This window comes from Bos grunniens, chromosome 16, assembly GCF_055505025.1.
Source record: "Bos grunniens cultivar Pamir isolate PY7600 chromosome 16, Bosgru_T2T1.0, whole genome shotgun sequence".
In the NCBI taxonomy this organism is placed as follows: domain Eukaryota; kingdom Metazoa; phylum Chordata; class Mammalia; order Artiodactyla; family Bovidae; genus Bos; species Bos grunniens.
In genome coordinates, this window is record NC_141180.1 from 45,249,905 (window position 1) to 45,271,900 (window position 21,996).

At 38.4% G+C, this 21,996-nt stretch overlaps 1 protein-coding gene across 13 annotated transcripts in view; it reads right to left on the reverse strand.

Annotated features, from left to right (window-relative positions):
* RGS7 (regulator of G protein signaling 7) overlaps positions 1–21,996 on the reverse strand; it is a 525,872-nt gene that overhangs the window by 63,028 nt on the left and 440,848 nt on the right. For all 13 annotated transcript variants that reach the window (XM_086342661.1, XM_086342663.1, XM_086342658.1 and 10 more), the window contains 3 exons: positions 10,438–10,512; positions 1,950–2,048; positions 688–749 (listed from right to left, as the gene is read on the reverse strand). In XM_086342661.1, the coding sequence (XP_086198787.1) occupies positions 688–749; positions 1,950–2,048; positions 10,438–10,512 (236 nt within the window). The remainder of the gene's footprint in view (positions 1–687; positions 750–1,949; positions 2,049–10,437; positions 10,513–21,996) is intronic.

Here is a 21,996-nt window from a genome sequence, read left to right on the forward strand (position 1 = left end):
AATTCCAACCCTTGGTCATCTAGCCTATCCACAGCAGAACAGATGTTAGCTGAACTTGGAGAAGAGGTTAAAAGGCAATTTTTGTCAAAAGTATTTACAGGAATTAGGTAAAGGGGGAATCACTTACAGCATGCTTTTGGGGGAAAAAAATCTATTTTTAAAACAAAATAAAGGGAGAAAGGAGAGGAAAAACACTGGAGAGGTAAGATTTGGCAATGCCTCAAAGTGCGGAATATAAATGTCTTAACAGATTTAAATGAAGAAAATATGTAAAAATCTAAGCTTAATTCAAATTCTGAAGTCATAAAATAACTTAGTAGTGTAAATGTTAAGAAGAATTAACAGAAAGTTTCAAAGTTGCCAACAAGTAACTTAATGAATTGAGTTTTATTTCTCCTAGCAAGAGTGAAAAGATTCAATTCCTTGGAATTATCTTCTGTATTTGATTGTGGTTGCACAAAGATTGGGCTTCTAGACACCTAAGATAATAATGATCATTCTGTCATTTGAAGTGCAACAAAAGAGCTCTTTCAAAGTTTTCTATGTTCAAAAGGGAAAAGAAAATAATATTTCTTACAGGGTTCCAATTATATCAATTCTCCTCCCACCAGTTCTCTGACCATATTGAACACATTTAATTGTCATCTGAACATTTTTTAATTTATATGGGCATCTTACAATACTTACCTATCAGCAACTTTTGACATTTTTAACCGATGTCTATCTAACTGTATTTGCCAATACTTTATCTGGAAAAAAGAGATAAGTAGTTACATAAGTAGTGACATTCTCCAATTTTCAACTCTAAACTCTAATAGATTGAGTAATTCTAAACAAGAATATGTTCTCAGACAGGAATATTTCAGTCTATAGAAAAAATCAAACATGAGGGCTCTGAAAGAGTTAATAAAAATTAAGCTCTGACGGTAAACACATAACCAATATTGCTTTAGAACAGCAGTGGAGTTGAACGTTCTGCCCACGTCAGCAACATAACTTTATTTTAAAAGTATTATAGAAATTGTAAGCATTTATTCATGGTGATTATCCAAATTAGAATCACATTTCTCCATCAAACAGTGAATTCAGAAAATAAATGTATTTGCTATTTGTTACTATAATTTCAAGATAAACCCTACTTCCTAATACTAGCCCAACAAAAGCATCAATGATATTTGTTTTACTAATAACGTTATCAACATTTCAGAGCAAATTCTCACATGGACATAACAACATGTAGAAATTTAAAACTCTCTGAGTTACTTTTCCTTCAAGGTGATTATAAATATACTAGAAAAAGTATGTATTACATAGTTGGTAGGAAGAAATAAGCAAAAGGTGAAAAAGTCTCATGACAACTAACCAAGAGATTTGATGATGATTTGATATGAGACACTTGGTATTGCCTTTGAAATATTGCAGCCAAAGCTATTTATTTATCAACAGATGCAACAAGAAGCAATTTATACCATTGCTATACCAAGAAGCCATATATCTGCTCATCAGTGCTAATGAGGAAAAACTTCAAGAGGCGTCTAGAGATCAGTACTGCAGAAACAAGATTGAGCACTCTTTTGTGAAGATCACATCACATGATTGGAGGTGGAAAACACATGACCTAAATGTCACCAATCTATTGTCTTCTCATTTTTTAAAACAGAATTATGGAATATAAACTAACTCAATACTGGAGTCATCTGTGAGTCAGTGTGTGTGATTTTTAAAAATTAGAGGAAAAAGGATTTGGAGAAATAACAAGCAAAGAGTTTTGAAAACTATCTCCTTACATTAATACATCTTCAAGAGAATACATATCTTAAAATTACATTTTAAATACAATCCTACAAATCAATTTTTAAAATATCTCCTATTAACATTAACATCTGGTCTTCACACTGGCTACTCTGTAAACCATCTACTCTGTAAACCATTATTATAGGTTGACCCACCTGTTGTTGTAACTCATCTTCTGTGGGAGGTTTAGTTTCTGGTGTGGGTGTGTGGGTAGGACTGTGACTTCTAATATCATTTTGTAGACCATAGACAGACTATATTAAAATAAAAAAGAAATATGTTAAGGGAAAGTTACATTTATATTCACAGACTTTCTAAAAGGTAATTTTGTGTTATATATTCATTAAGGTAACTCAAAACTTTGCTGCATATTGGATTAAGCTTATCAAAATTCAAAAGGCACTGCTAGCATAAATGTCATATGAATCTAAAATGAAAGCACAGAGTTTTTGGAAAAAATATGTGGTTGCATTATTAACTGACAGAATAACTGACTATAGGAATAAAACTAGGTAACCGTGACAAAATATGGGGTGAGCTGAGAATACTAATTTGGGAAATGACAGCACAACAGAGCATCTAATAAGTATTAATTTCAGAATAAAACAGAGGTGGATATATAATAGAATAAAAATGTAATAAGGCCAAAAGGGTAAAAATAATCTAGTTGTTTTATAGGAAAGGAATGGAGTAATAAGGAGAGAAATCAGGTCAAGAATTCCAGTGCTGATTTTGTCTCTGATGGTATCATCAAAGACACACCAGAATGTTTCTGCTTTCCCAGCTCAACATTAGGCCATTTACCTCACAATACTGACTTTGTCATTTGGTTTCAGTAGGTACCATTTACAAACGTCAGTGACCCCTAAGGTTTTATACATCTTTGAAATTCTTAATATCCAAGTGCTTCTTTACAATTTTGTCAAAAGGTGAACCCTACTATTTGGGAATGCTCTTTTTTGGGAAAGACCCATTGCTTAGTAAATATAAACAAAAATCTGGGGACTTCAAGAACAAAAATTCATCCCTAACTGAAGGTGAGACATCTTACATGTCAACTCAAGGGAGAGGCCAAGTTACTTTTTCTTTACTATTAAAGCACTGTTACTTTAAAATAAAGAATTTAATGTTAGCTTCTAAGCACTTTTCCATTGGACGTGAGGATGGACGAGGACGTGACAAAGTTTCACAAGCCCTACAAAATTAAAGTTGCCAAATAGTGGAAAGAAGCTATTGAAATCAGAAAAGGGAAGATGTTTAACCAAGCCAATTTTCAGGCCCATCACCAACCTTACCAGTAACTCTAAATTTAAATTCGTTCTGTTAACTGACCTGTTTTCACCTAGATTCTACCTCTTCTTAATGTTAACCTTTTGGCTCTGTACCTGGGCACTTTTCCCTTGTGAGTTCCCACTATTTTGCTCTTAGCCCACCTTTAACATATTTGACTTGCTTTTCTGACTATCTTTGGTAGGTACTTCAATTTTCCCTCTTTTGACATAGCTCCAACCTCCTTGAAACTCAATTCTTGTCACTGGGCATACATTTCAACCCAAAGACTAGCACACGTGATGTCAGTTAATTACTAACTGGACTGAACTAAATGGCTTGGACTGTCTTTTTCTTTCCTTCCATCATTCACTCAACATGTATCAAACACCTATTATATGCTGTATATAATTGTTGAGCATTAGGGATATAGATGTAAACAAAAATAGGTATGCTTCCTCCTTCCTTGGAACTTATGACCTAATGGTTACACAAAGAATCACATAGATAAACATATGATTAAAACTGTGATAAGTATTATGAAAGAAAAGAATGACAAGAGTACAGTACCTGGAATACAAAGAGACTTAATTTTCACTGAAGAAAGGTCTGTATGAACTGCTACTAGCTGTGTTTGAGGGTGACTAAATAACATAACCCTCTGAACTCCGAAGTAACAGTTGAGGTGGGTATTTTAAAATTAGTGAAGCGAAAGACCACCAATTATGAAACGCTTATACTTTCTAATGTCTGCTATTTTTTTAGTTGTATCATACTAATTTTTGATAAAGAAAATAAAAAAGACATCTAAGGTGTAAACTTTACATTCTCACTTAACCTTGGTTTAATTACTTAAGGTTCTTTAATAAGAATCTCTAGTTCATGTAAAAAATGTTTTAAAGACAAGACAGCTGACAGTTCTAACAGTGAGTTTGTTGGTTAAGATTTAAAATAATTTAAAAGAGTGCTAGAAAAATACCACAATTTATGGTGCCAAAGAAGTAAAATAATTAATAAATCACCTTCTATCTCTACATTTCTATGATTATTTCAATATACATGCACTTCAATGATCATCATGAAGTTCCATAAAACACCCAAACCATCGGGCGGTGCTGTTTCAAATAGTCTTCCAGCAGCCTGGCCACTGGTTCTGAGGTTACTGGGACATTTCCTTTTTTGTCTTATATGTAAGTAAACATCATGAATTCTCTCTTTCCTCATTCAGGGTACCTTTCATTTTCTGGGGATCAGTAATAGCTTTTAACTTTGATTGTTGGCTAGAGTGAAAATAGCCACAAATAATACAATTTTATGCTCAAGGCTTACTTCATGCATAAAGGAGGTAAGAAAATTGGTCCTATTTTGGCCAATAAGTTATGAGGATCATTTGCAATGTAAAAGGATTTGCACCTTTTAGAAAACTGAAATATATTAGAAGTCTTGGCATAGAGCGGATAGGGCTAGAGAAAAAGAGAAATGAAATTGTCTCAGTGTCTTAATATTTGCAGATGGGGAAAATTAACTAATTTGGATCCACTTTGAGTTTTAATAGCAAAGATAATTACTAAATCAAGATGCTTTGACTTATAACACCTTTTTTTTGTTGTTCCTCAGGGTGCCTGGATTAACACTTTACATATGCAGTACCATCCTAATGAATACTGAATAGGTTATTCATTAAATGAAACAGATTTGACTTTCTACATAAATCTGTTCATATGTGATCTCCTTTTACATCTCAGAAGAGATAAGACAATTCTTTCCTTTATTTTTGGTCAAGGGGAAGGCACTTTAAGAACTAAAGAGTGAAGGAAGTTTCTATGCTTTTTTATGTGGAGTGCAATATCTGGGATTTTTCTAACTGGTGATGGGTGGAGGAGGGGGGATGCTCAGCTCGACTGGAGAATAATTAGGACTATGTCCGATGCCATGTGGAAGAAGCCAGTGCAGAGACAGAGCAGTGAAAGGAGACTAGAGAAGATTGAGAGAGAAAGTTTGCCAGCGTCCACATCTCTGCATCCAGGAATATCTAGGCTAACTCCCTGCCTATTCCTAAGGTTTTAGAATATTCCTCTCTTTCATCTATTTTGAGCAGTTTCTCTTGCCTGCAAATGTATTGTACTTCTTACTTAAAACATTTTTGTGCTGCACTAAGATATGAATAGTTTATTCTGTTATGTAACACATTAAAATTTAAATTTCCACATTTGGCATATGGAAGTAAAGAAATACCAATCTTTTAAAGTATAAACAGCTACAACCACTGCATTAATAGCAGGAAAACTAGGCATTAATCATGAATTTGCTAACTGTTCTTCCAGGATGTGCACTTTAGCTGTTAACTAAAATATTACATGCCATTATGTTCAAATGCAAGTAACACAGGAAAGAAAGATGATGAGACAGTAAACAACTTGCTGTTGTTTTGAAATGTGGGTTCTACAGTTATAGGAAACGATCTGAAGTGTGGCTGCAGTCGTGTAAGCACAAATGCTTTTGTCATTTTTCTTTATGTTTTGTGTTGTTCTAGGACCTCTTCTAGCAATTGTCATATAGAAGGGTGATCTTATGTGGCAACTTGACTGGACCATGGTGCTCAGATATTGGATCAGACATTATTTCGGGTGTTTCTATAAGCATGATTTTTGGGTGAGATTAAAACTTAAATAAATGGATCCTGAGTAAAGCAGAATATCTTCAATAATGCATTTGCATCCAATCAGTTGAAGACCTAAATAGAACAAAAAGACCTCCACCAACCAAGCAAGAGGAAATCCTGCCAACAGATGGCAATTCTTCCCTGGATCCCTAGCTTGTTGGCCTACCTCATCAGATTTTGGACTTGCCAAGCCTTTTACAATCATGTGAGTTGGTACCTTAAAATAAATCTCTCTCTCTTTCTCTCTGCATACAGATATCTATATATCTCCTTATTTTTGGTTCTGTTTCTCTGGAGAAATTTAGCCATAATACAAACAAAGCCTGACTTATTAGAGTTAAAATTTTAGAATCAGATGAAGAAAATCAGGTACATAGTGCCCCTTAAAATTTGCCTAGATTAGGCTGATTTATTTCCACTTGTGCTCAGTTGTTAAGTCGTGTCTGACTCTTTGCAACCCCACAGACCAGCCTGCCAGGCTTTTCTGTCCATGGGATTTTCCAGGTAAGAATACTGGAATGGATTGCCATTTCTTTCCCCAGGTATTTTTGCTTATGCTTCATTATTATTCCTTCACAGAAAATTGAGGTTATACACTTTACTTATTTCTTTGTATTTTAGTAAAGTATGTTCAAATAAAAAGACAGATTTAAACACTGGTTAGCCCTACCTATTCAAAAGTATTTCAAATCAGATATACATCTCAGCCTTCTTTTCACATATTTGACAAATGTATTTGAAATTAAACACTTAAATATAATGTCCCAAACCCTGATATTCCTCAGGTACATATGCTAAATGAATACTTAAGGAACTCACTTGGTCTTTTATTCTTAACATATATGTCCTTTGTTCTATGACACATAATCACAAGCAATATCATCACGGCTGAATCCCAAAGAATGGAACAGCAGCTCTCTTCACTAAGGGCAGTATCTGCTTTCAAAAATGAAGTGCAGTCCAGGGGTTCCACTTCCTTACCAGCCTCAGTATAGCACAGAGGGCGACCATACAGCTAAGAGAAGGAACAAAGGGCACTTGCCAATTAACAGCAGAAGGCGAAGGCAGTTTCCACAGGTGGCAGGCTGGCCTCTGCCATTTCTGTCTAGACTCTCACAGAACTGCTTGCTCCTGAAGGACAGAACTGTGAAGTCTTCAGAGTATGTTGAAACGGTTTGTTCTTGTTGTCAAGCTATTCATTAATAAAATGGTGTGACAGTTTAGAATCACAAACCATTTAAATGCCCTTGATAACATGACTGAGTTGTGTCCCTCCCAAATTCCTGTGCTGCAGCCCACTCTGATTGCATTTGGAGATGGGGTCTGAAAGGAGGTATAAAGGTTAAGTGGGATCATACGGTGGGATCCTAATCCTATGGAGCTGGTACCCTTAAAAAGAAGAGAAGGAACACTGAGTTCTCTCTCTCTGCCATGTGAGAACACAAGCTGGCCATCTGCTAGCCAGAGAGACAGCTCTCATCAGGAACCAAATTTACCAGCACCTTGGTCTCAGATTTCCAGTCTCCAGAACTGGAAGAAAATAAATTCCTATTGTTTAAGCTCCCCAGGCTGTAGCATTTTGTTAGAATAGCCAGAGCATACTAGCATATATATATATGTATATATATCTCACACAATTTTGTCAACTGTTATATACTAGTATATATATCACATAAATACACACATTTGCTTTGTTTGCTTGCTCAATATGTGTACTCTCATTAAGACCGTAAGTTATGGGAGCAAGGCCATGCCTGTCTCATTTATTTTTGAATAACGAAAGACCAGTACATACCTGGCATAAAGTAGAGATTTGCTAAATCTGCTGATTGAATGGATCATTCCAGTTCCTAGCCAAATATGAGCTAAAGCACAAGTGGTAATAATTCTAAAGACAAACCAGTATGTGACTTAGAGTCCTATAACCTTTTATATAAAGTAACATTGCTGGTGAAAATTAAAGAAAATCCAGTACTTCTCAGTATGAAAAGCTGTATTTATCAGAAGGTGAGAAAATCAGTATTCTCCAATTGTTAAGAACAAGGGTATGTACGCTATCTGCATCCTGCAGGAATTCTGTTTTTCTCTAGTGGTTTTAGTGCTATACAGCTCTGCTATTAGTTCTCTAGTTCTACTGTTATTGATTCACGGGAAATTACGCTACCAACTAGACCAATAGAGTTGAGCTCCATGGTTCCACTTTTTACAACATTTCACTTTGCTATGACAATGTTTTTCTACCATTCAGTGAGGGCTGATGGTATCTGAAGAGCAACACTGAAAACTAATGATTTCCAAGTTTTCAAAAACAATGATGCAGTGTGAAGCACTGGCAGGACACCATCACTTGAGTACAAGAGCTCCAGGGACAGTGTAAATTTACTAATCTTTAAGTTCTATCTCATCAATTCAGATACTTTCCTGTGTGATTCAGAGCACATCTCAGCTGGTGTCTATAGGGGAAACCAGACACAAAGTAATATATTTTGACCTCTTCAAAATTCAGGAAGTAGTGAGAAGTGACTTAATGCACTCTGGGGTAGCTGATTGCATGTTTGAATTTGGAACCACAAAGCTAGTCCCGGTACACTAGGCCACGCTGTGAGCGGAGGGTGAGAGGAAGTGCCCAGGCCTGATCATAAGAGAGAGGGGCCAACAGGCTTGCTGCCGTCTGGCTTTGCCTTCTCAGAGACATGCTAGGACCAAAAGCTTTTGAGCACCTCACCTGAATGGATTTCATGGCACTTTTCCTGTGGCTTCTTTATCCTAACATCAAGGTAAACAGTTTTAAAAGAACAAAAGAAAAAAAAGGTACGTGGACCATAGTGGGGCCTTTGACTATAATGCTTATTTCTAGGGATGGAAGAAAAAGACATTAAGAAATTAGACTACAGAAAAAACTTAGTACCTGCTGCCTGGACACATATCCCAGAAAACGCTGCATAAGTAAAAAGCTATGGAAGAGAAGGTCTTGAACTCTGTGCAATGGTTTGATCTAGTGGCACTGACCTTTGGCTGTGTCCTCAGAGTGACTACTACAGGCCAGGTAACTTTATGTGCATCATTTTTTATGGAATAAATATAAACCATCTATATTTACCATCTGAGCCACCAGGGAAGTTCAAAACGAATCTGTGTGTGTGTGTGCTACGTGGCTTCAATCATTTCCGACTCTTTGAGACCCTATGGACTATAGCCACCAGGCTCCTCTGTCCATGGGATTCTCTGGCAAGAATACTGGAGTGGGTTGCCATGCCTTCCTCCAGGGAACCTTCTCAGCCAAAGGATCAAACCCAGATCTCCTGGGGCTCCTGCACTGCAGGCAGATTCTTTATCATTGAAAAATATATTCTATAATAACTGTCTGAGCCACAGGGAAGCCCAAAGAAAAAAATGCCTTCTATATGTATGTGTTACATTAAAAAGTGTAGGTACTTCGGCTATGTGTTTTCAAAAGATTGTATAAAACGTCATTGAATTCAGGATAGCACTTCATTTTTGTTACATACTTCCTCATATAAGAGATCCTAAACCTACTGTCACCATCCTATAGTTATGCCACAAAATTTTGATATTGAAATGTGGTCTTCATACAGTACCTATAATTAAACATCTTTATGATGATGTCTTTTTCTTCAAATTTTTCTCTAACAATGCCTGTCTCTCATGAGTACCACTTGTTCTCAGATAATCTGTATTTATTTTCCCTCATTTCCTGAGCTCTGAAAGAGATACCTTTTCTGCTAATGGCTCTCCTCTCAGCTCTCCTGTCACAGCCACCTCCACACCTTGAGACCTTGGCATGTTTGAGAATCAGGACGGGGTCTATTTCCTGGTGAGAGAGGAACTGACAGAAGTCCAGGGCTTGAACCTCCAGATTTTCTTCTAGCCAAGTAACAGGGAAGAGCAGGGAATATGCTATAAAGGACTCATGAAATGGAAGAAGAGGGTTTTTTTGTTTGTTTTTTGTTTTTGTGGTTGACGTCCTCTAAATGAGGCAGGAGGTAGATGCTCCCCCAGCTCCCTACAGGGTAAAGTGACGAGATTCATTCCCTGTGGACTGAAAATCCAAGAAGAGAGTAGCAGGACAATTAAGTGGGGAGGCAGGGCCCTGCCAGACCACATATTTCTCATTCTTGAAGTCAGGAGACTTCCCTGACCACACATGTGCAGAAAGGCTCCTTGGAGGCCAAAGGGGAATGATGCCAAGGGATGTTCTACCCATACGCCTTTTCTGTGAAATCCATCTTGGCTAAGAAATGTGTGCACGCACATTGGGCGGGGGGGGGGGGGGGGTCCTAGATTCACCAAATATGGACTGCAAACCAGGCAAATTAAAATGATTGGCCAAAAGAAACCAGGAAGAATTTCCCCATAAAAGTAATTCAAACTGCCAAGAGGGCGTGACTCAGGGACTCTCCTAAGTCCACCCATGTGTCTAGTCACATGTAATATACTCTTTTTTTCTCTTAATAAATACTTTTTCACTACTTTCTATCTCAGGAAATTCATTTCTGCAAAGTTGAAGGGGCACGGCCCTTGTCACTGACCACTGGTTTAGTGGCTAGATGCCGTGCTCTTACTGTTGTGACCTGGCCTCAATCTCTGGCCAGGGAACTGAAGCCCCACTTTAGCCACTGCAGGCCGAGGCCACCTGAGATCATACACAGTACAACACATTGCAAGATCAGAACAACAAATGTTGATTTTACCTTTCGTGTTTTGTGTGGATTTCTCATTCTGGATGACTTCTTAATGTCCACTTCAGTGGTATTTACACATCCAGGCTAGAAATGGAAAACAGAGAGACAAAGAAATCTTTGGGTGTAAAGTTTCTGATGTGCACATTCACTCTCCAGGACCCGAGTAAACGCTGTGATGACACAAGCCCCCAGCAGCCCTGTCCAAATGGCCCCAGCCTCTTCTCTGGGCAGTTATCCAGTGAGAAAATGCACTGCGTTCTTTGACATCTTAAGTTTAAAAGTCTTCAGATACCGTTCTAGAATAACTAACAGAGAAACAGGAAAAAGAAATACAAGAGATCTGCATGTGAAAGTGAGTGTTAGCTGCTAACCCAACAGATTCAGAGCAAGGATATCCAGAGACCAAATAAGGTGATGCCCCCAGCTGATATCTGCATTCAGCTTCCCTCAGAGTCTACATTATCTGGATGAGATGACACTTATTAGACGGTGGTGTGCATCTCCTAAGTTAGAAAATCAATGGCATTCAGTTGAACCAGCTCAAATCCCAGAGAAATTTTTCTACAGGGATCAGTGACATCCAGTGACTTGGAATATTTGTTTGTCTGTAGACAGAATGTGCAGTGGAGTTAATGGTCAAAATGTGGAAGATGAAGAAAGCAACTGGTAATCAACAGACCATGCTTCTTTTCAGAATTCTTTTCTTTTTCCCTTTCCATAGACAGGTGAGCCCCTTTCAAACAGGGTGGGTTGGAGGAAAAGTTTACAGTTTGCTCCTTGATTTTTGACAACCACAGGAATATCATTTTGCCACATTTATTTTTCTGTTGCAAAGAAACAAAGAACTCTAAAGCTTCTTTCTTATTTGGAGAAGAGAAAAGGAGGGAGGGAGAAAGAAAAAGGAAGAGGTAGGAGAAGGAAGAAGAAAAGGAAAGAGAGAGAGGGTGGGAGAGAGAAAACACAAATCAGGAAACAGAAGAAAGGAGATTAAAAATACTTGAGATCTTAATGGAGAAAGGTCCTTCAGTTCAGTTCAGTTGCTCAGTCCTGTCCGACTCTTTGCGACCCCATGAAGTGCAGCACTCCAGGCCTCCCTGTCCATCACCAACTCCTGGAGTTCACTCAAACTCACGTCCATCGAGTCAGTGATGCCATCCAGCCATCTCATCCTCTGTCGTCCCCTTCTCCTCCTGCCCCCAATCCCTCCCAACATCAGAGTCTTTTCCAATGAGTCAACTCTTCGCATGAGGTGGCCAAAGTACTGGAGTTTCAGCTTTAGCATCATTCCTTCCAATGAACAACCAGGGCTGATCTCGTTTAGAATGGACTGGTTGGATCTCTTTGCAGTCCAAGGGACTCTCAGGAGTCTTCTCCAACACCACAGTTCAAAAGCATCAATTCTTCGGTGCTCAGCCTTCTTCACAGTCCAACTCTCACATCCATACATGACTACTGGAAAAACCATAGCCTTGACTAGACGGACCTTTGTTGGCAAAGTAATGTCTTTGCTTTTGAATATGCTATCTAGGTTGGTCATAACTTTCCTTCCAAGGAGTAAACGTCTTTTAATTTCATGGCTGCAATCACCATCTGCAGTGATTTTGGAGCCCCCCAAAATAAAGTCTGACCCTGTTTCCACTGTTTCCCCATCTATTTCCCATGAAGTGATGGGACCGGATGCCATGATCTTCGTTTTCTGAATGTTGAGCTTTAAGTCAACTTTTTCACTCTCCTCTTTCACTTTCATTAAGAGGCTTTTTAGTTCCTCTTCACTTTCTGCCATAAAGGTGGTGTCATCTGCATATCTGAGGTTATTGATATTTCTCCCAGCAATCTTGATTTCAGCTTCTGCTTCTTCCAGCCCAGCATTTCTCATGATGTACTCTGCATATAGGTTAAATACGCAGAGTGACAATATACAGCCTTGACGTACTCCTTTTCCTATTTGGAACCAGTCTGTTCCATGTCCAGTTCTAACTGTTGCTTCCTGACCTGCATACAGATTTCTCAAGAGGCAGGTCAGGTGGTCTGGTATTCCCATCTCTTTCAGAATTTTCCACAGTTTATTTTGATCCACACAGTCAAAGGCTTTGGCATAGTCAATAAAGCAGAAATAGATGTTTTTCTGGAACTCTCTTGCTTTTTTTGATGACCCAATGGATGTTGGCAATTTGATCTCTGGTTCCTCTGCCTTTTCTAAAACCAGCTTGAACATCTGGAATTTCACAGTTCATGTATTGCTGAAGCCTGGCTTAGAGAATTTTGAGCATTAGTTTCCTAGTGTGTGAGATGAGTGCAATTGTGTGGTAGTTTGAGCATTCCTTAGACATCACTTATCCTTCAGATGTGATTGGAAGTTAGTAGTTACATGGTTGTATTTCCTTTACTTGCAACTTTTGACACAGGATGCAGGGATCTCTGGTACTAGTTAAAATTATTACATTGTATATCTCTGCTCAATTTCTCTATTTTCTCTCCACAGACTGAAAGATCATCAGTTACCCTTGAAAGTGACTCCAGAGAAAATATGAAAGTGGAGAAAATGAGTTTGAGGAGCTAGGAGGATATAGAGGCAAGGGCGAAAGGCAGCACTGATGTGATAGAGAAATAAGTTGTTCTACACAAGCACTGGCAAGCAATAGGGATTAGCTCTTTGTATAATGAGAACCTAGGACATTTTTCTTAGAGACCCTTCTCCTGACAGTACAACCATTGTGACAATACTCCACTACAATGTTGTAAGGGATAAAGAAGTAAATGAAGAAAGCATTTTTCTCTTGAATTGTTTTCTTTGTAGGTTGTATGTGAAATATATATATACTATAATACACTGCCCTGTAAACATTAAGTGAAAGTGAAAGTGAAGTCGCTCAGTCATGTCTGACTCTTTGCGACCCCGTGGACTGTAGCCCACCAGGCTCCTCCGTCCATGGGATTATCCAGGCAAGAACACTGGAGTGGGTTGCCATTTCCTGTAAACATTAAATAAACTATAAATGTGGTTTGCATATCTATTTAAGAATAGAAATAGCACAGCCAAAAATAAGTAAATAAATAAATAATTTATAAAAGAAAAGAACTTCCCTGGTGGTCCAGTGGTTAACAATCCACTTGCCAACACAGGGGATGCACGGTCGACCCCTGGTCCAGGAAGATCCCATATGCCATGGAGCACCTAAGCCTGTGCGTCACAACTTCTGAGCCTGCACCCTGAGCCTGTGAGCCACAACTACCGAGCCAGAACTATGGAAGCCCATGTGCCTAGAACCCATGCTCCGCAACTAGAATAGCCGCTGTCGTGAGAAGCCTGCACACCACAAGTAGAGAGCAGCCCCAACTTGATGCAGCTAAAGAAAGCCCACACAGCAACAAAAGGCAAACTCAGCCAAAAATAAATAGTAAATAAATAATTTTTTCAAAAACAACAGAAGCAGCTGGTTTAGCACCATGATCTGCTTAGAAGTGTCGGAGAAAGGAAGAGCACCCTCCTGTGTGAGACTTATTTACTAACTGACACTGAGCGATTCACTTAAACTTTATCGGCATCAGACTGATCAATATTTGATATTCTGATTTAATTTTCTGTGGCTGGTTCTAGTATAAGTGTACATTAACAAGTCCTCTCTCCCCCACTACCAGCCATTCCATATCCTCTCTCACTGATGATTTTAATATGCAGCCAGGATTCATAGACACTTGCTCCTTGAAAGAAAATCTATGTCAAACCTAGACAGCATATTACACAGCAGAGACATCACTTTGCTTACAAAAGACCATCTTGTCAAAGCTATGGTTTTTCCGGTAGTCATGTACGAATGTGAGAGTTGGACCATAAAGAAGGCTGCCGCTGCTAAGTCACTTCAATCATGTCTGACTCTGTGTGACCTCATAGACGGCAGCCCACCAGGATCCCCCATCCCTGGGATTCTCCAGGCAAGAACACTGGAGTGGGTTGCCATTTCCTTCTCCAATGCATGAAAGTGAAAAGTGAAAGTGAAGTCGCTCAGTCGTGTCCGACTCTTAGCGACCCCATGGACTGCAGCCTACCAGGCTCCTCCGTCCATGGGATTTGCCAGGCAAGAGTACTGGAGTGGGGTGCCATCGCCTTCTCAATTGATGCTTTCAGACTGTGGTGCTGGAGAAGACTCTTTTGAGAATCCCTTGGACAGCAAGGAGTTCAAACCAGTCAATCCTAAAGAAAATCAATCCTGAACATTCATCGGAAGGACTAATGCTGAAGCTCCAATACTTTGGCCACCTGATGCAAAGCCAACTCATTAGAAAAAGCCCTGATGCTGGGAAAGACTGAAGGAGACGGGGATAACAGAGGATGAGATGGTCAGATGGCATCACTGACTCAGTGGACATGAGTTTGAGCAAGCTCTGGGAGATGTTGAAGGACAGGGAAGCCTGGTGTGCTGCATGGGTCGCAAAAAGTCAGACAAGACTGAGCAACTGGGCAACAAAAATTCATACCCATTGATCTAGAAGTGACAAAGATAATGTTTTATAAATATTAAAGCAGTGTGTGTTCATTTCCCATTCAATTTCCATTTCCTTGCAGCCTTCTACCCCTAAGCTTATTAGAGAATGGTAGACACTGAAATTCCTTAAGCTCTTATTGATATATCAAGAGTCAAGCATGACAAGACAGATCACAGAAGATTTTCTTCTATACTTTAAGGAGTGGGATAAATGAGAATGTGATATACAGGAAAAGGAAGGCATGTCCCTTTTAACTGAGGGGGAAAAGAGAAATAAAAGTAAGACGCAGCATCCAACATGTGTCCTCATTTTCTTCCTCTGGAGAAGAAAGCCCAGGCAGAATGAAAAGAGTGATAAAAATGCCCAGTCAATTATGAGGGAGCCTATAATGTGTGGGTTGGATAGCTGGTCCCGCTTACCTAGAAGAATCACCACATGCCATCACACTCAATGTGAATCTTTACAATTGGAATTGGCAAGAGAGATAAAACTGAGATAGTATTTCTCAGGGCCTGTAGGAAGTAGGCAAGAGATCCAGATGTTGTTGCATGTCTCAGTGGTAAAGGAGGCAGAAGTTCTGAGACTAATAGATGGATGGGAACCTGAGGTTGAGACAAGGCCAAAGTGTGCAGGGATTTTTATGTTGGTAGCACAAATGTCTGGAATACAAACTCCAGTGAGCACCCAAAGATGAGATGGTATTCCCATGAGAGCAGTCCCAGGAATAAACTCGACTGACGTATCTAAAGCAGAAATCAGAAAGAAGCCAGAAGTCCTGTGGATGGTTGACCCTTTCTCCACTGTATGAGATCATATAAAAACAAAGCATTTATACTCCACACTCCTATCAAAACTACCTTGCATAGAAGCAGGGAAAGGTGGAAGAAAACGGAAAGTGTGATCACTTACCCAAAATTTACCTAGCAGATGCTTTAAATGATTGCATCATACAGAGCACACACATTGAAGACTATTCTTCAAATGTTTCTGAGATAAATAGGCCAATTAAAAAAAAAACCACCAGAAAATATATTTTCTATATACACAAGAGGAGTCTGAACTAATAGAACTTGAAAGCTCCTTCTGTTATAAGCTAGAATTCTAAATCAATCTTACTTCATACCAAGTCATACCAAATGGGTATTTATAAATGGCCCTAGAAATTGTGTCAACCACTGAAGGCACGAAGTAGAAAGATATTTTCTCCTTGTATAAAAATGTATCTGACTGCCCTCTCAAAGAGAATTTTCCTTTTCAAAGTTAAAAAATTTTGGTCTTTCAAATTTAGTGAATGAGCCCTTAGCAAACATCTAAAATTCTACTTGAACCAATTTTTAACACCATTGATCAGCAAATTAATGAGAAGTCATAGATCCTAAAAGTAAATATTATTAGAAGACTGAACCCTGAGGTAATGTCCCATAACTCAGCTCCCATTCCAGGCTAATGAAATATGCTAGTTCAAAATTTTTTGCTATGGCACAATGGTTAAAATAATAAACTGAACCTGGGATGCTTGTCTCAGTGGACTTCCAGCTTCCTTTCATTTCTAAAGAGCCCCTTAGGAAGCTAATGCTTAGACCGGTCTCTGGTATCTAAGCTTACATAGGGGATTCTTGAAGACTGAAAAAGCTTCAATACTCAAAGCCCTCTGGTGTATTTCTGAATAATTAATGTCATTTCAAAATAACTACTTTCAGAAATCAGGCACTGAAGTGGGTGAAATATGGGAATATTTCTTTGGAATTTTTTAAATAATTTTAAGAAAATTTATTTTTGTATCTAAATCTAGTGATAAGTGGTAAGGTATAAAAATGAAGGTATGACCATACCTCATTATTCTGTTAATATAGTAAGGATGCCAGACAGATGTATCATCACGGTGTGGGAGCCTAAGGACTAGGCAGTAGATGGCAGAGGGCATTACACGTCAAGAGGACATTCCAGACATCCATTCTTACATGAATACTGCTGTTCTTCACCAATGTGGCAGATAAAGATTTTTTTAAAACTTTGCTTTTAAGTAAATTTGATGTGCCCCTTGGTTATTTTGAAAAGGCAGTTATCCTTTTGAAGCACATATAATATGTACCACTCAGTTCAGTTCAGTTCAGTCGCTCAGTCGTGTCCGACTCTTTGCGACCCCATGAACCGCAGCACGCCAGGCCTCCCTGTCCATCACCAACTCCCGGAGTCCACCCAAACCCATACCACTAGCTGGCAACAGATTCACTTGAAATGTTCAAAACGTATCTTCCCAATAAGACACAAATGACAGTACCATTACCAAGTAGGCACTCAGTAAAAATGGTCAAATATGTACTATTTTACAGATATAATGAAGTATACATTACTGTTGGATTTAAGAAATAATACAATTGCATTTACATTGGCCTAGAAAAGAACTATTTCTAGTGATTCAAAGGAGAATTTATTTTCAACAAAACTAACCTGTGTTGTAACACTACTGTAATATTGTTTGCTAAAAGCAGAATTTAATGTCTTGGAATCCATTCCTGCTGGGGCAAAAGGAGCATACTATTGAGAACTATTACTGACACAGTGCTCACTTAAGTGTCTTAAAGAGTTGCAAAACAGAAGCTGGAATTCTTGGTTTCACTGTTGACATTTTATTTAAAAGAACTTAAAAATCACTTATTTCTTCTCATGACATAATGCATTTTTATTACCTGTAGCAGAAGGCAAACCTGAGTTCAGGATAACTTGGGATACCTGAAGGATTCTTTGATGAAGAACAGCACTATTAAAAGTAATGGAGAAAACAACTCCCTAAATTCAATCAGTATGGCTGATATGTAACTGCAAAACAATGTCCTAAGGGACAAATAAGTGGAGATTTAAGAATCAGGCAGCAAATGGAGCTGACAGTAAGAGATACACACATTCCTGGAAATTAAAAATTCAGACTTGACTCTGGGAGAATTAACATTTTGAATATATGTTAATTATTGGGTCAAACAAATACATTATTGAAAATGATCTGTCCTTCTGTAACACTGTACCAGTTTTAAAAATTCAATTTGCAACATATTGTACCTCAGTTAAAATGATCCCTTATTCTTTTTTTTTTAATTTTATTTTTAAACTTTACATAATTGTATTAGTTTTGCCAAATATCAAAATGAATCCGCCACAGGTATTCTTATACAAAGCAATTCTAGGTTTTTAAAGTGTTCAACCTCAGGATATTTTTTAAAGATCCAATTCAAACTTTTCTTTCTCTTCTTGGGTACTTGCCAATTGATTTAACTTCTGATCCTTTCAGCTTGGCTGACCTACTCATCTACTAAATGCTACACACAAACTGAAAGAAGTTGTCTGTGGCTGGAATTCTTCTCCCCTTTTTTTGAAGGAGTTGGCTTTTTTGATATAATCTCTTGTTTACTGGCTGTGCTGGGTCTTTACTGCTGTGAGGACTTTTCTCTAGTTGGGATGAGCAGGGGCTATTTTTTACTTGTGGTGCTTGGGCTTTTCACTAAAGCAGCTTCTCTTGCTGCTGCGCACAAGCTACAGAGTGTGCAGGCTTTAACAGTTGTGGTTCCCAGGCTCCAGAGTACAGGCTCAACAGTCGTGGTGTACGGGCTTAATTGCTCCGCACTAAGTAATTGAACTCCGAACCCGGGATCAAATCCAAGTCTTTGGCATTGGCAGATGGATTCTTCACCACTGAGCCACCAGGGAAGTTCCTGGAATTCACTACATTCACTCTCCTCTATAATATTTACTCATTTGATTTCTACTCAATCTTAATTGTTGTCTATAGATTGTTAATTAAGTAATCCTACTTTTGTGTATGTTATGAATGACCTCTGCATGTCAAGAGGCACAAGGAAGTCTACTGTGGCAGAGGGGAGAGAAATATACCAGGACAGCCTGGAATTGTGGAAAGTGGTTAGCTTAGGTAGAAATTATAGATTATGGTAAAAATCTCTGGTTCAATTCTAAACATAAGTGGTAGTTACTGGAGTGTTTCAAACATGAAAGTGGCTTGTTATGCTCTAGATTTTTAAAAACCCACTCAAACTTTATATCCTTCATAAAAAATTGGACTAAGTGTGAAATGATAAACTATAAAACTCCTAAAAGATAACATAAAAGAAAATTTAGGTGATCTTGGGTTTGGGGATGACTTTTTAATTCAACAGCAAAGGCACAATTCATGAAAGAAATAATTGATAAGTTGAAGTTCATAAAAATTAAAAACTTCTGCTCTATGAAAGATACTGTTAAGGAAACAAGAAGATAAGTCACAGACTAGGAAAAATATTTGCAAAATACAGATCCGATAAAGGATTATTATCTAAAATATACAGAGACTCTTAAAATTCAATGATAAGAAAATGAACAACATGGTTAAAAAATGGGTAAAAGATTTGAACAGGCAACTCACTGATGAAGATATACAGATGGAAAATAAGCATATGAAAAGATGCTTCACATCATGTGTCATTAGGAAATTGTAAATTAAAGAAACAATGAAATACCATTACATCACCTATTAGAAAGACCAAAAACAATGGCAATTCCAGATGCCTACGAGAATGTGAGACAACAGGAACTCTCATTTGTTGCTGATGGAAGTGTAAAATGGTACAGTCACTTTGAAAGATAGTTTGGTGGTTTCTTACAAACTAAATATACCTCTAATCACACGATCCAGCAATTGTACTCTTTAGTATTTATCCAAAAGAATTGAAAAGTTAGATCCTCACAAAAACCTGCATGTGGATGGTTTATTTATAATTGCCAAACTTGGGAGTACTCAAGATGTCCTTCATTAGGTGAATGGATACATAAACTGTGGTATAGGTATGCAGTGGAATATTTTTTAGCACTAAAAACAAATAAGATGTTAAACATGAAAAGACATGAAGGAAACTGACATGCCTCTTACTTAGTGAAAGAAGTCAATCTGAAAAGGCTACACATAGTATCATTCCAACTATATGAGATTCTGGAATATTGCTGTTGTAAACTTGCTCAGTCATGTCCAAATCTTTGCAACCCTGGCTGCAGCACACCAGGTTTCCCTGTCATAACCTTGGAGACAGTTTAAAAAAAAAAAAAAATCAGTGGTTGCCAGGGGTTGGGAATAAGGAGTAAGAACAGGGGGAGCTAGAGGATTTGGGGGAGCAGTGAAATTACTCTGTATGATACTATAATGCTGGATATGTGTCATTATACATTTGTTCAAACCCACAGAATGTAAAATACCAAGAGTGAACCTTAATGTAAACTATAGATTCTGGGTGACAGTGCTGTGTAGTTTCACTTATAACAAAGTACCATTCTGGGGATGTTGATAATGGGGGGAGGCTGTGTGTGGGAAGGGAAGAGGGGGTACAGGAACTACCTATACTTTTTGCTTAATTTTTCTGTGAACCTAGAACTGCTCTACGAAAGTCTACTTAAAAAAACAAACAAACAAATTGGGAATTGTGAGTCCTTTGGGAACTGATCATCAGGATGGGGATAGAACAAAAGTGGAAGCAAGGACACCAGTCACAGGGCTACTGTAATCATCTAGGCAAGAAATGATGCTGAGGGCATCTGCACATCAGCATTAAAGATCGTGGGTATTGTGTTTGGGAAACATTTTGAAGCCAGGATCAGTAAAATTTGCTGATGTGTTGGGTTAGGGAGCTAAAAGGAAGAGAATTGTCAATGATGACTTCTAGGTTTTGGCAACTGAGTTGCCATCAGCTGAGATGAGGAAGCCTGGGACGGAAATAAATGGAAGTGAAGACATGAGTCAGGGATAACTCTGATATTGTATTTACATGTGATTTTTAATATTTACTGAATTTTCCAATTGGAATGCAGCTCCTTATGCAGTGATTATCAAGTCATGAGACTTCGCAGAGATGCAGTGGTAAAGAAACTATCTGCCAATGCAGGAGACGTAGGATAAGTGGGTGGGTTTGATCCCTGTGTTGGGAAGATCCCCTGGAAGAGGAAATGGCAACCCGCTCCAGTTTTCTGGCCTGGAAAATTCCATGGACAGAGGAGTCTGGCTGACTACAGACCATGGGGTCGCAAAAAGTTGGACATGACTGAGCACACATGCATTCATTGAGTAATGGCACAGATTATTTCCAACATAAATGTTTGTACAATAACCTGCCTCTGACCCAACCTTTTGTGTCTTTGCCTTTTTGCATCATCATTGCTGATATAAGCGTATCACTGAATGTGCAAGATTATTATCTAATGGTCAATTACCAAGAGGGTGGTAGAGCAGCCTCCTTATTCAGAGTATTGGCTATACTTCCTTAAATTATTCTTCACATTCTCCTAATCTGCTCTGGTTGAAATAATACCCTTCCATTTAACATCCATGAATGGTCTGTTCACCCTTCAATGATATTTCTATTTTATATACTAGCTGTTGTGGTGTTGACACAGACTGTTACAGTTCTCAACAAGCTACCAAGAGGAGTCTAACACATAAGTCTGCCTAGAGCTTCTCTGTGATCAATGGCATTGCTCACGTTTCAGGTTCAGTTTTAAAATACTGAAAGTATTCCCAGCTAGAATTATTCAGGAATAAAAAAATCACCAAGAGTTAGTTGTTGTACTTACCTTGGATAAAATATTGAATATGAGCTCCTTGAAGAGACAAAGCCTGAGGCGCATGTGCATGGACCCTTTTGTTCTGTTGCACCTGGTCTGCCACGTACACAAGTGACTGATCTCCAACACTTTCTATGATTCTTTCCTTACAAAAATCTGGTTGTAATTTGGGGACATGCAAAGATTTTTCAAAGGGGAGATTTAAAAAGTCCCTCTTGGATTTAGCATACAAGCTCCAACTTGCCATACCCAGAGGAGCCCTGGGTTGGCTTCTAGGATACTTCCATAAGCATCAGTGACATGGCTTTTGGTTCACACTGCGTTGTTGTCTCTCTGGGATCTCATTCATGGAAGGTGAGCAGCAGCATACAGTCTTGGAATCCCTGATCCTCAGACTGAATATCATCAAATGACTTAGAAGTTTTGATTTTAACTCTTTGACTCTGTTTACTGAATGGAAGAATGAAGGAATGAAACCTAGGCTAGCTC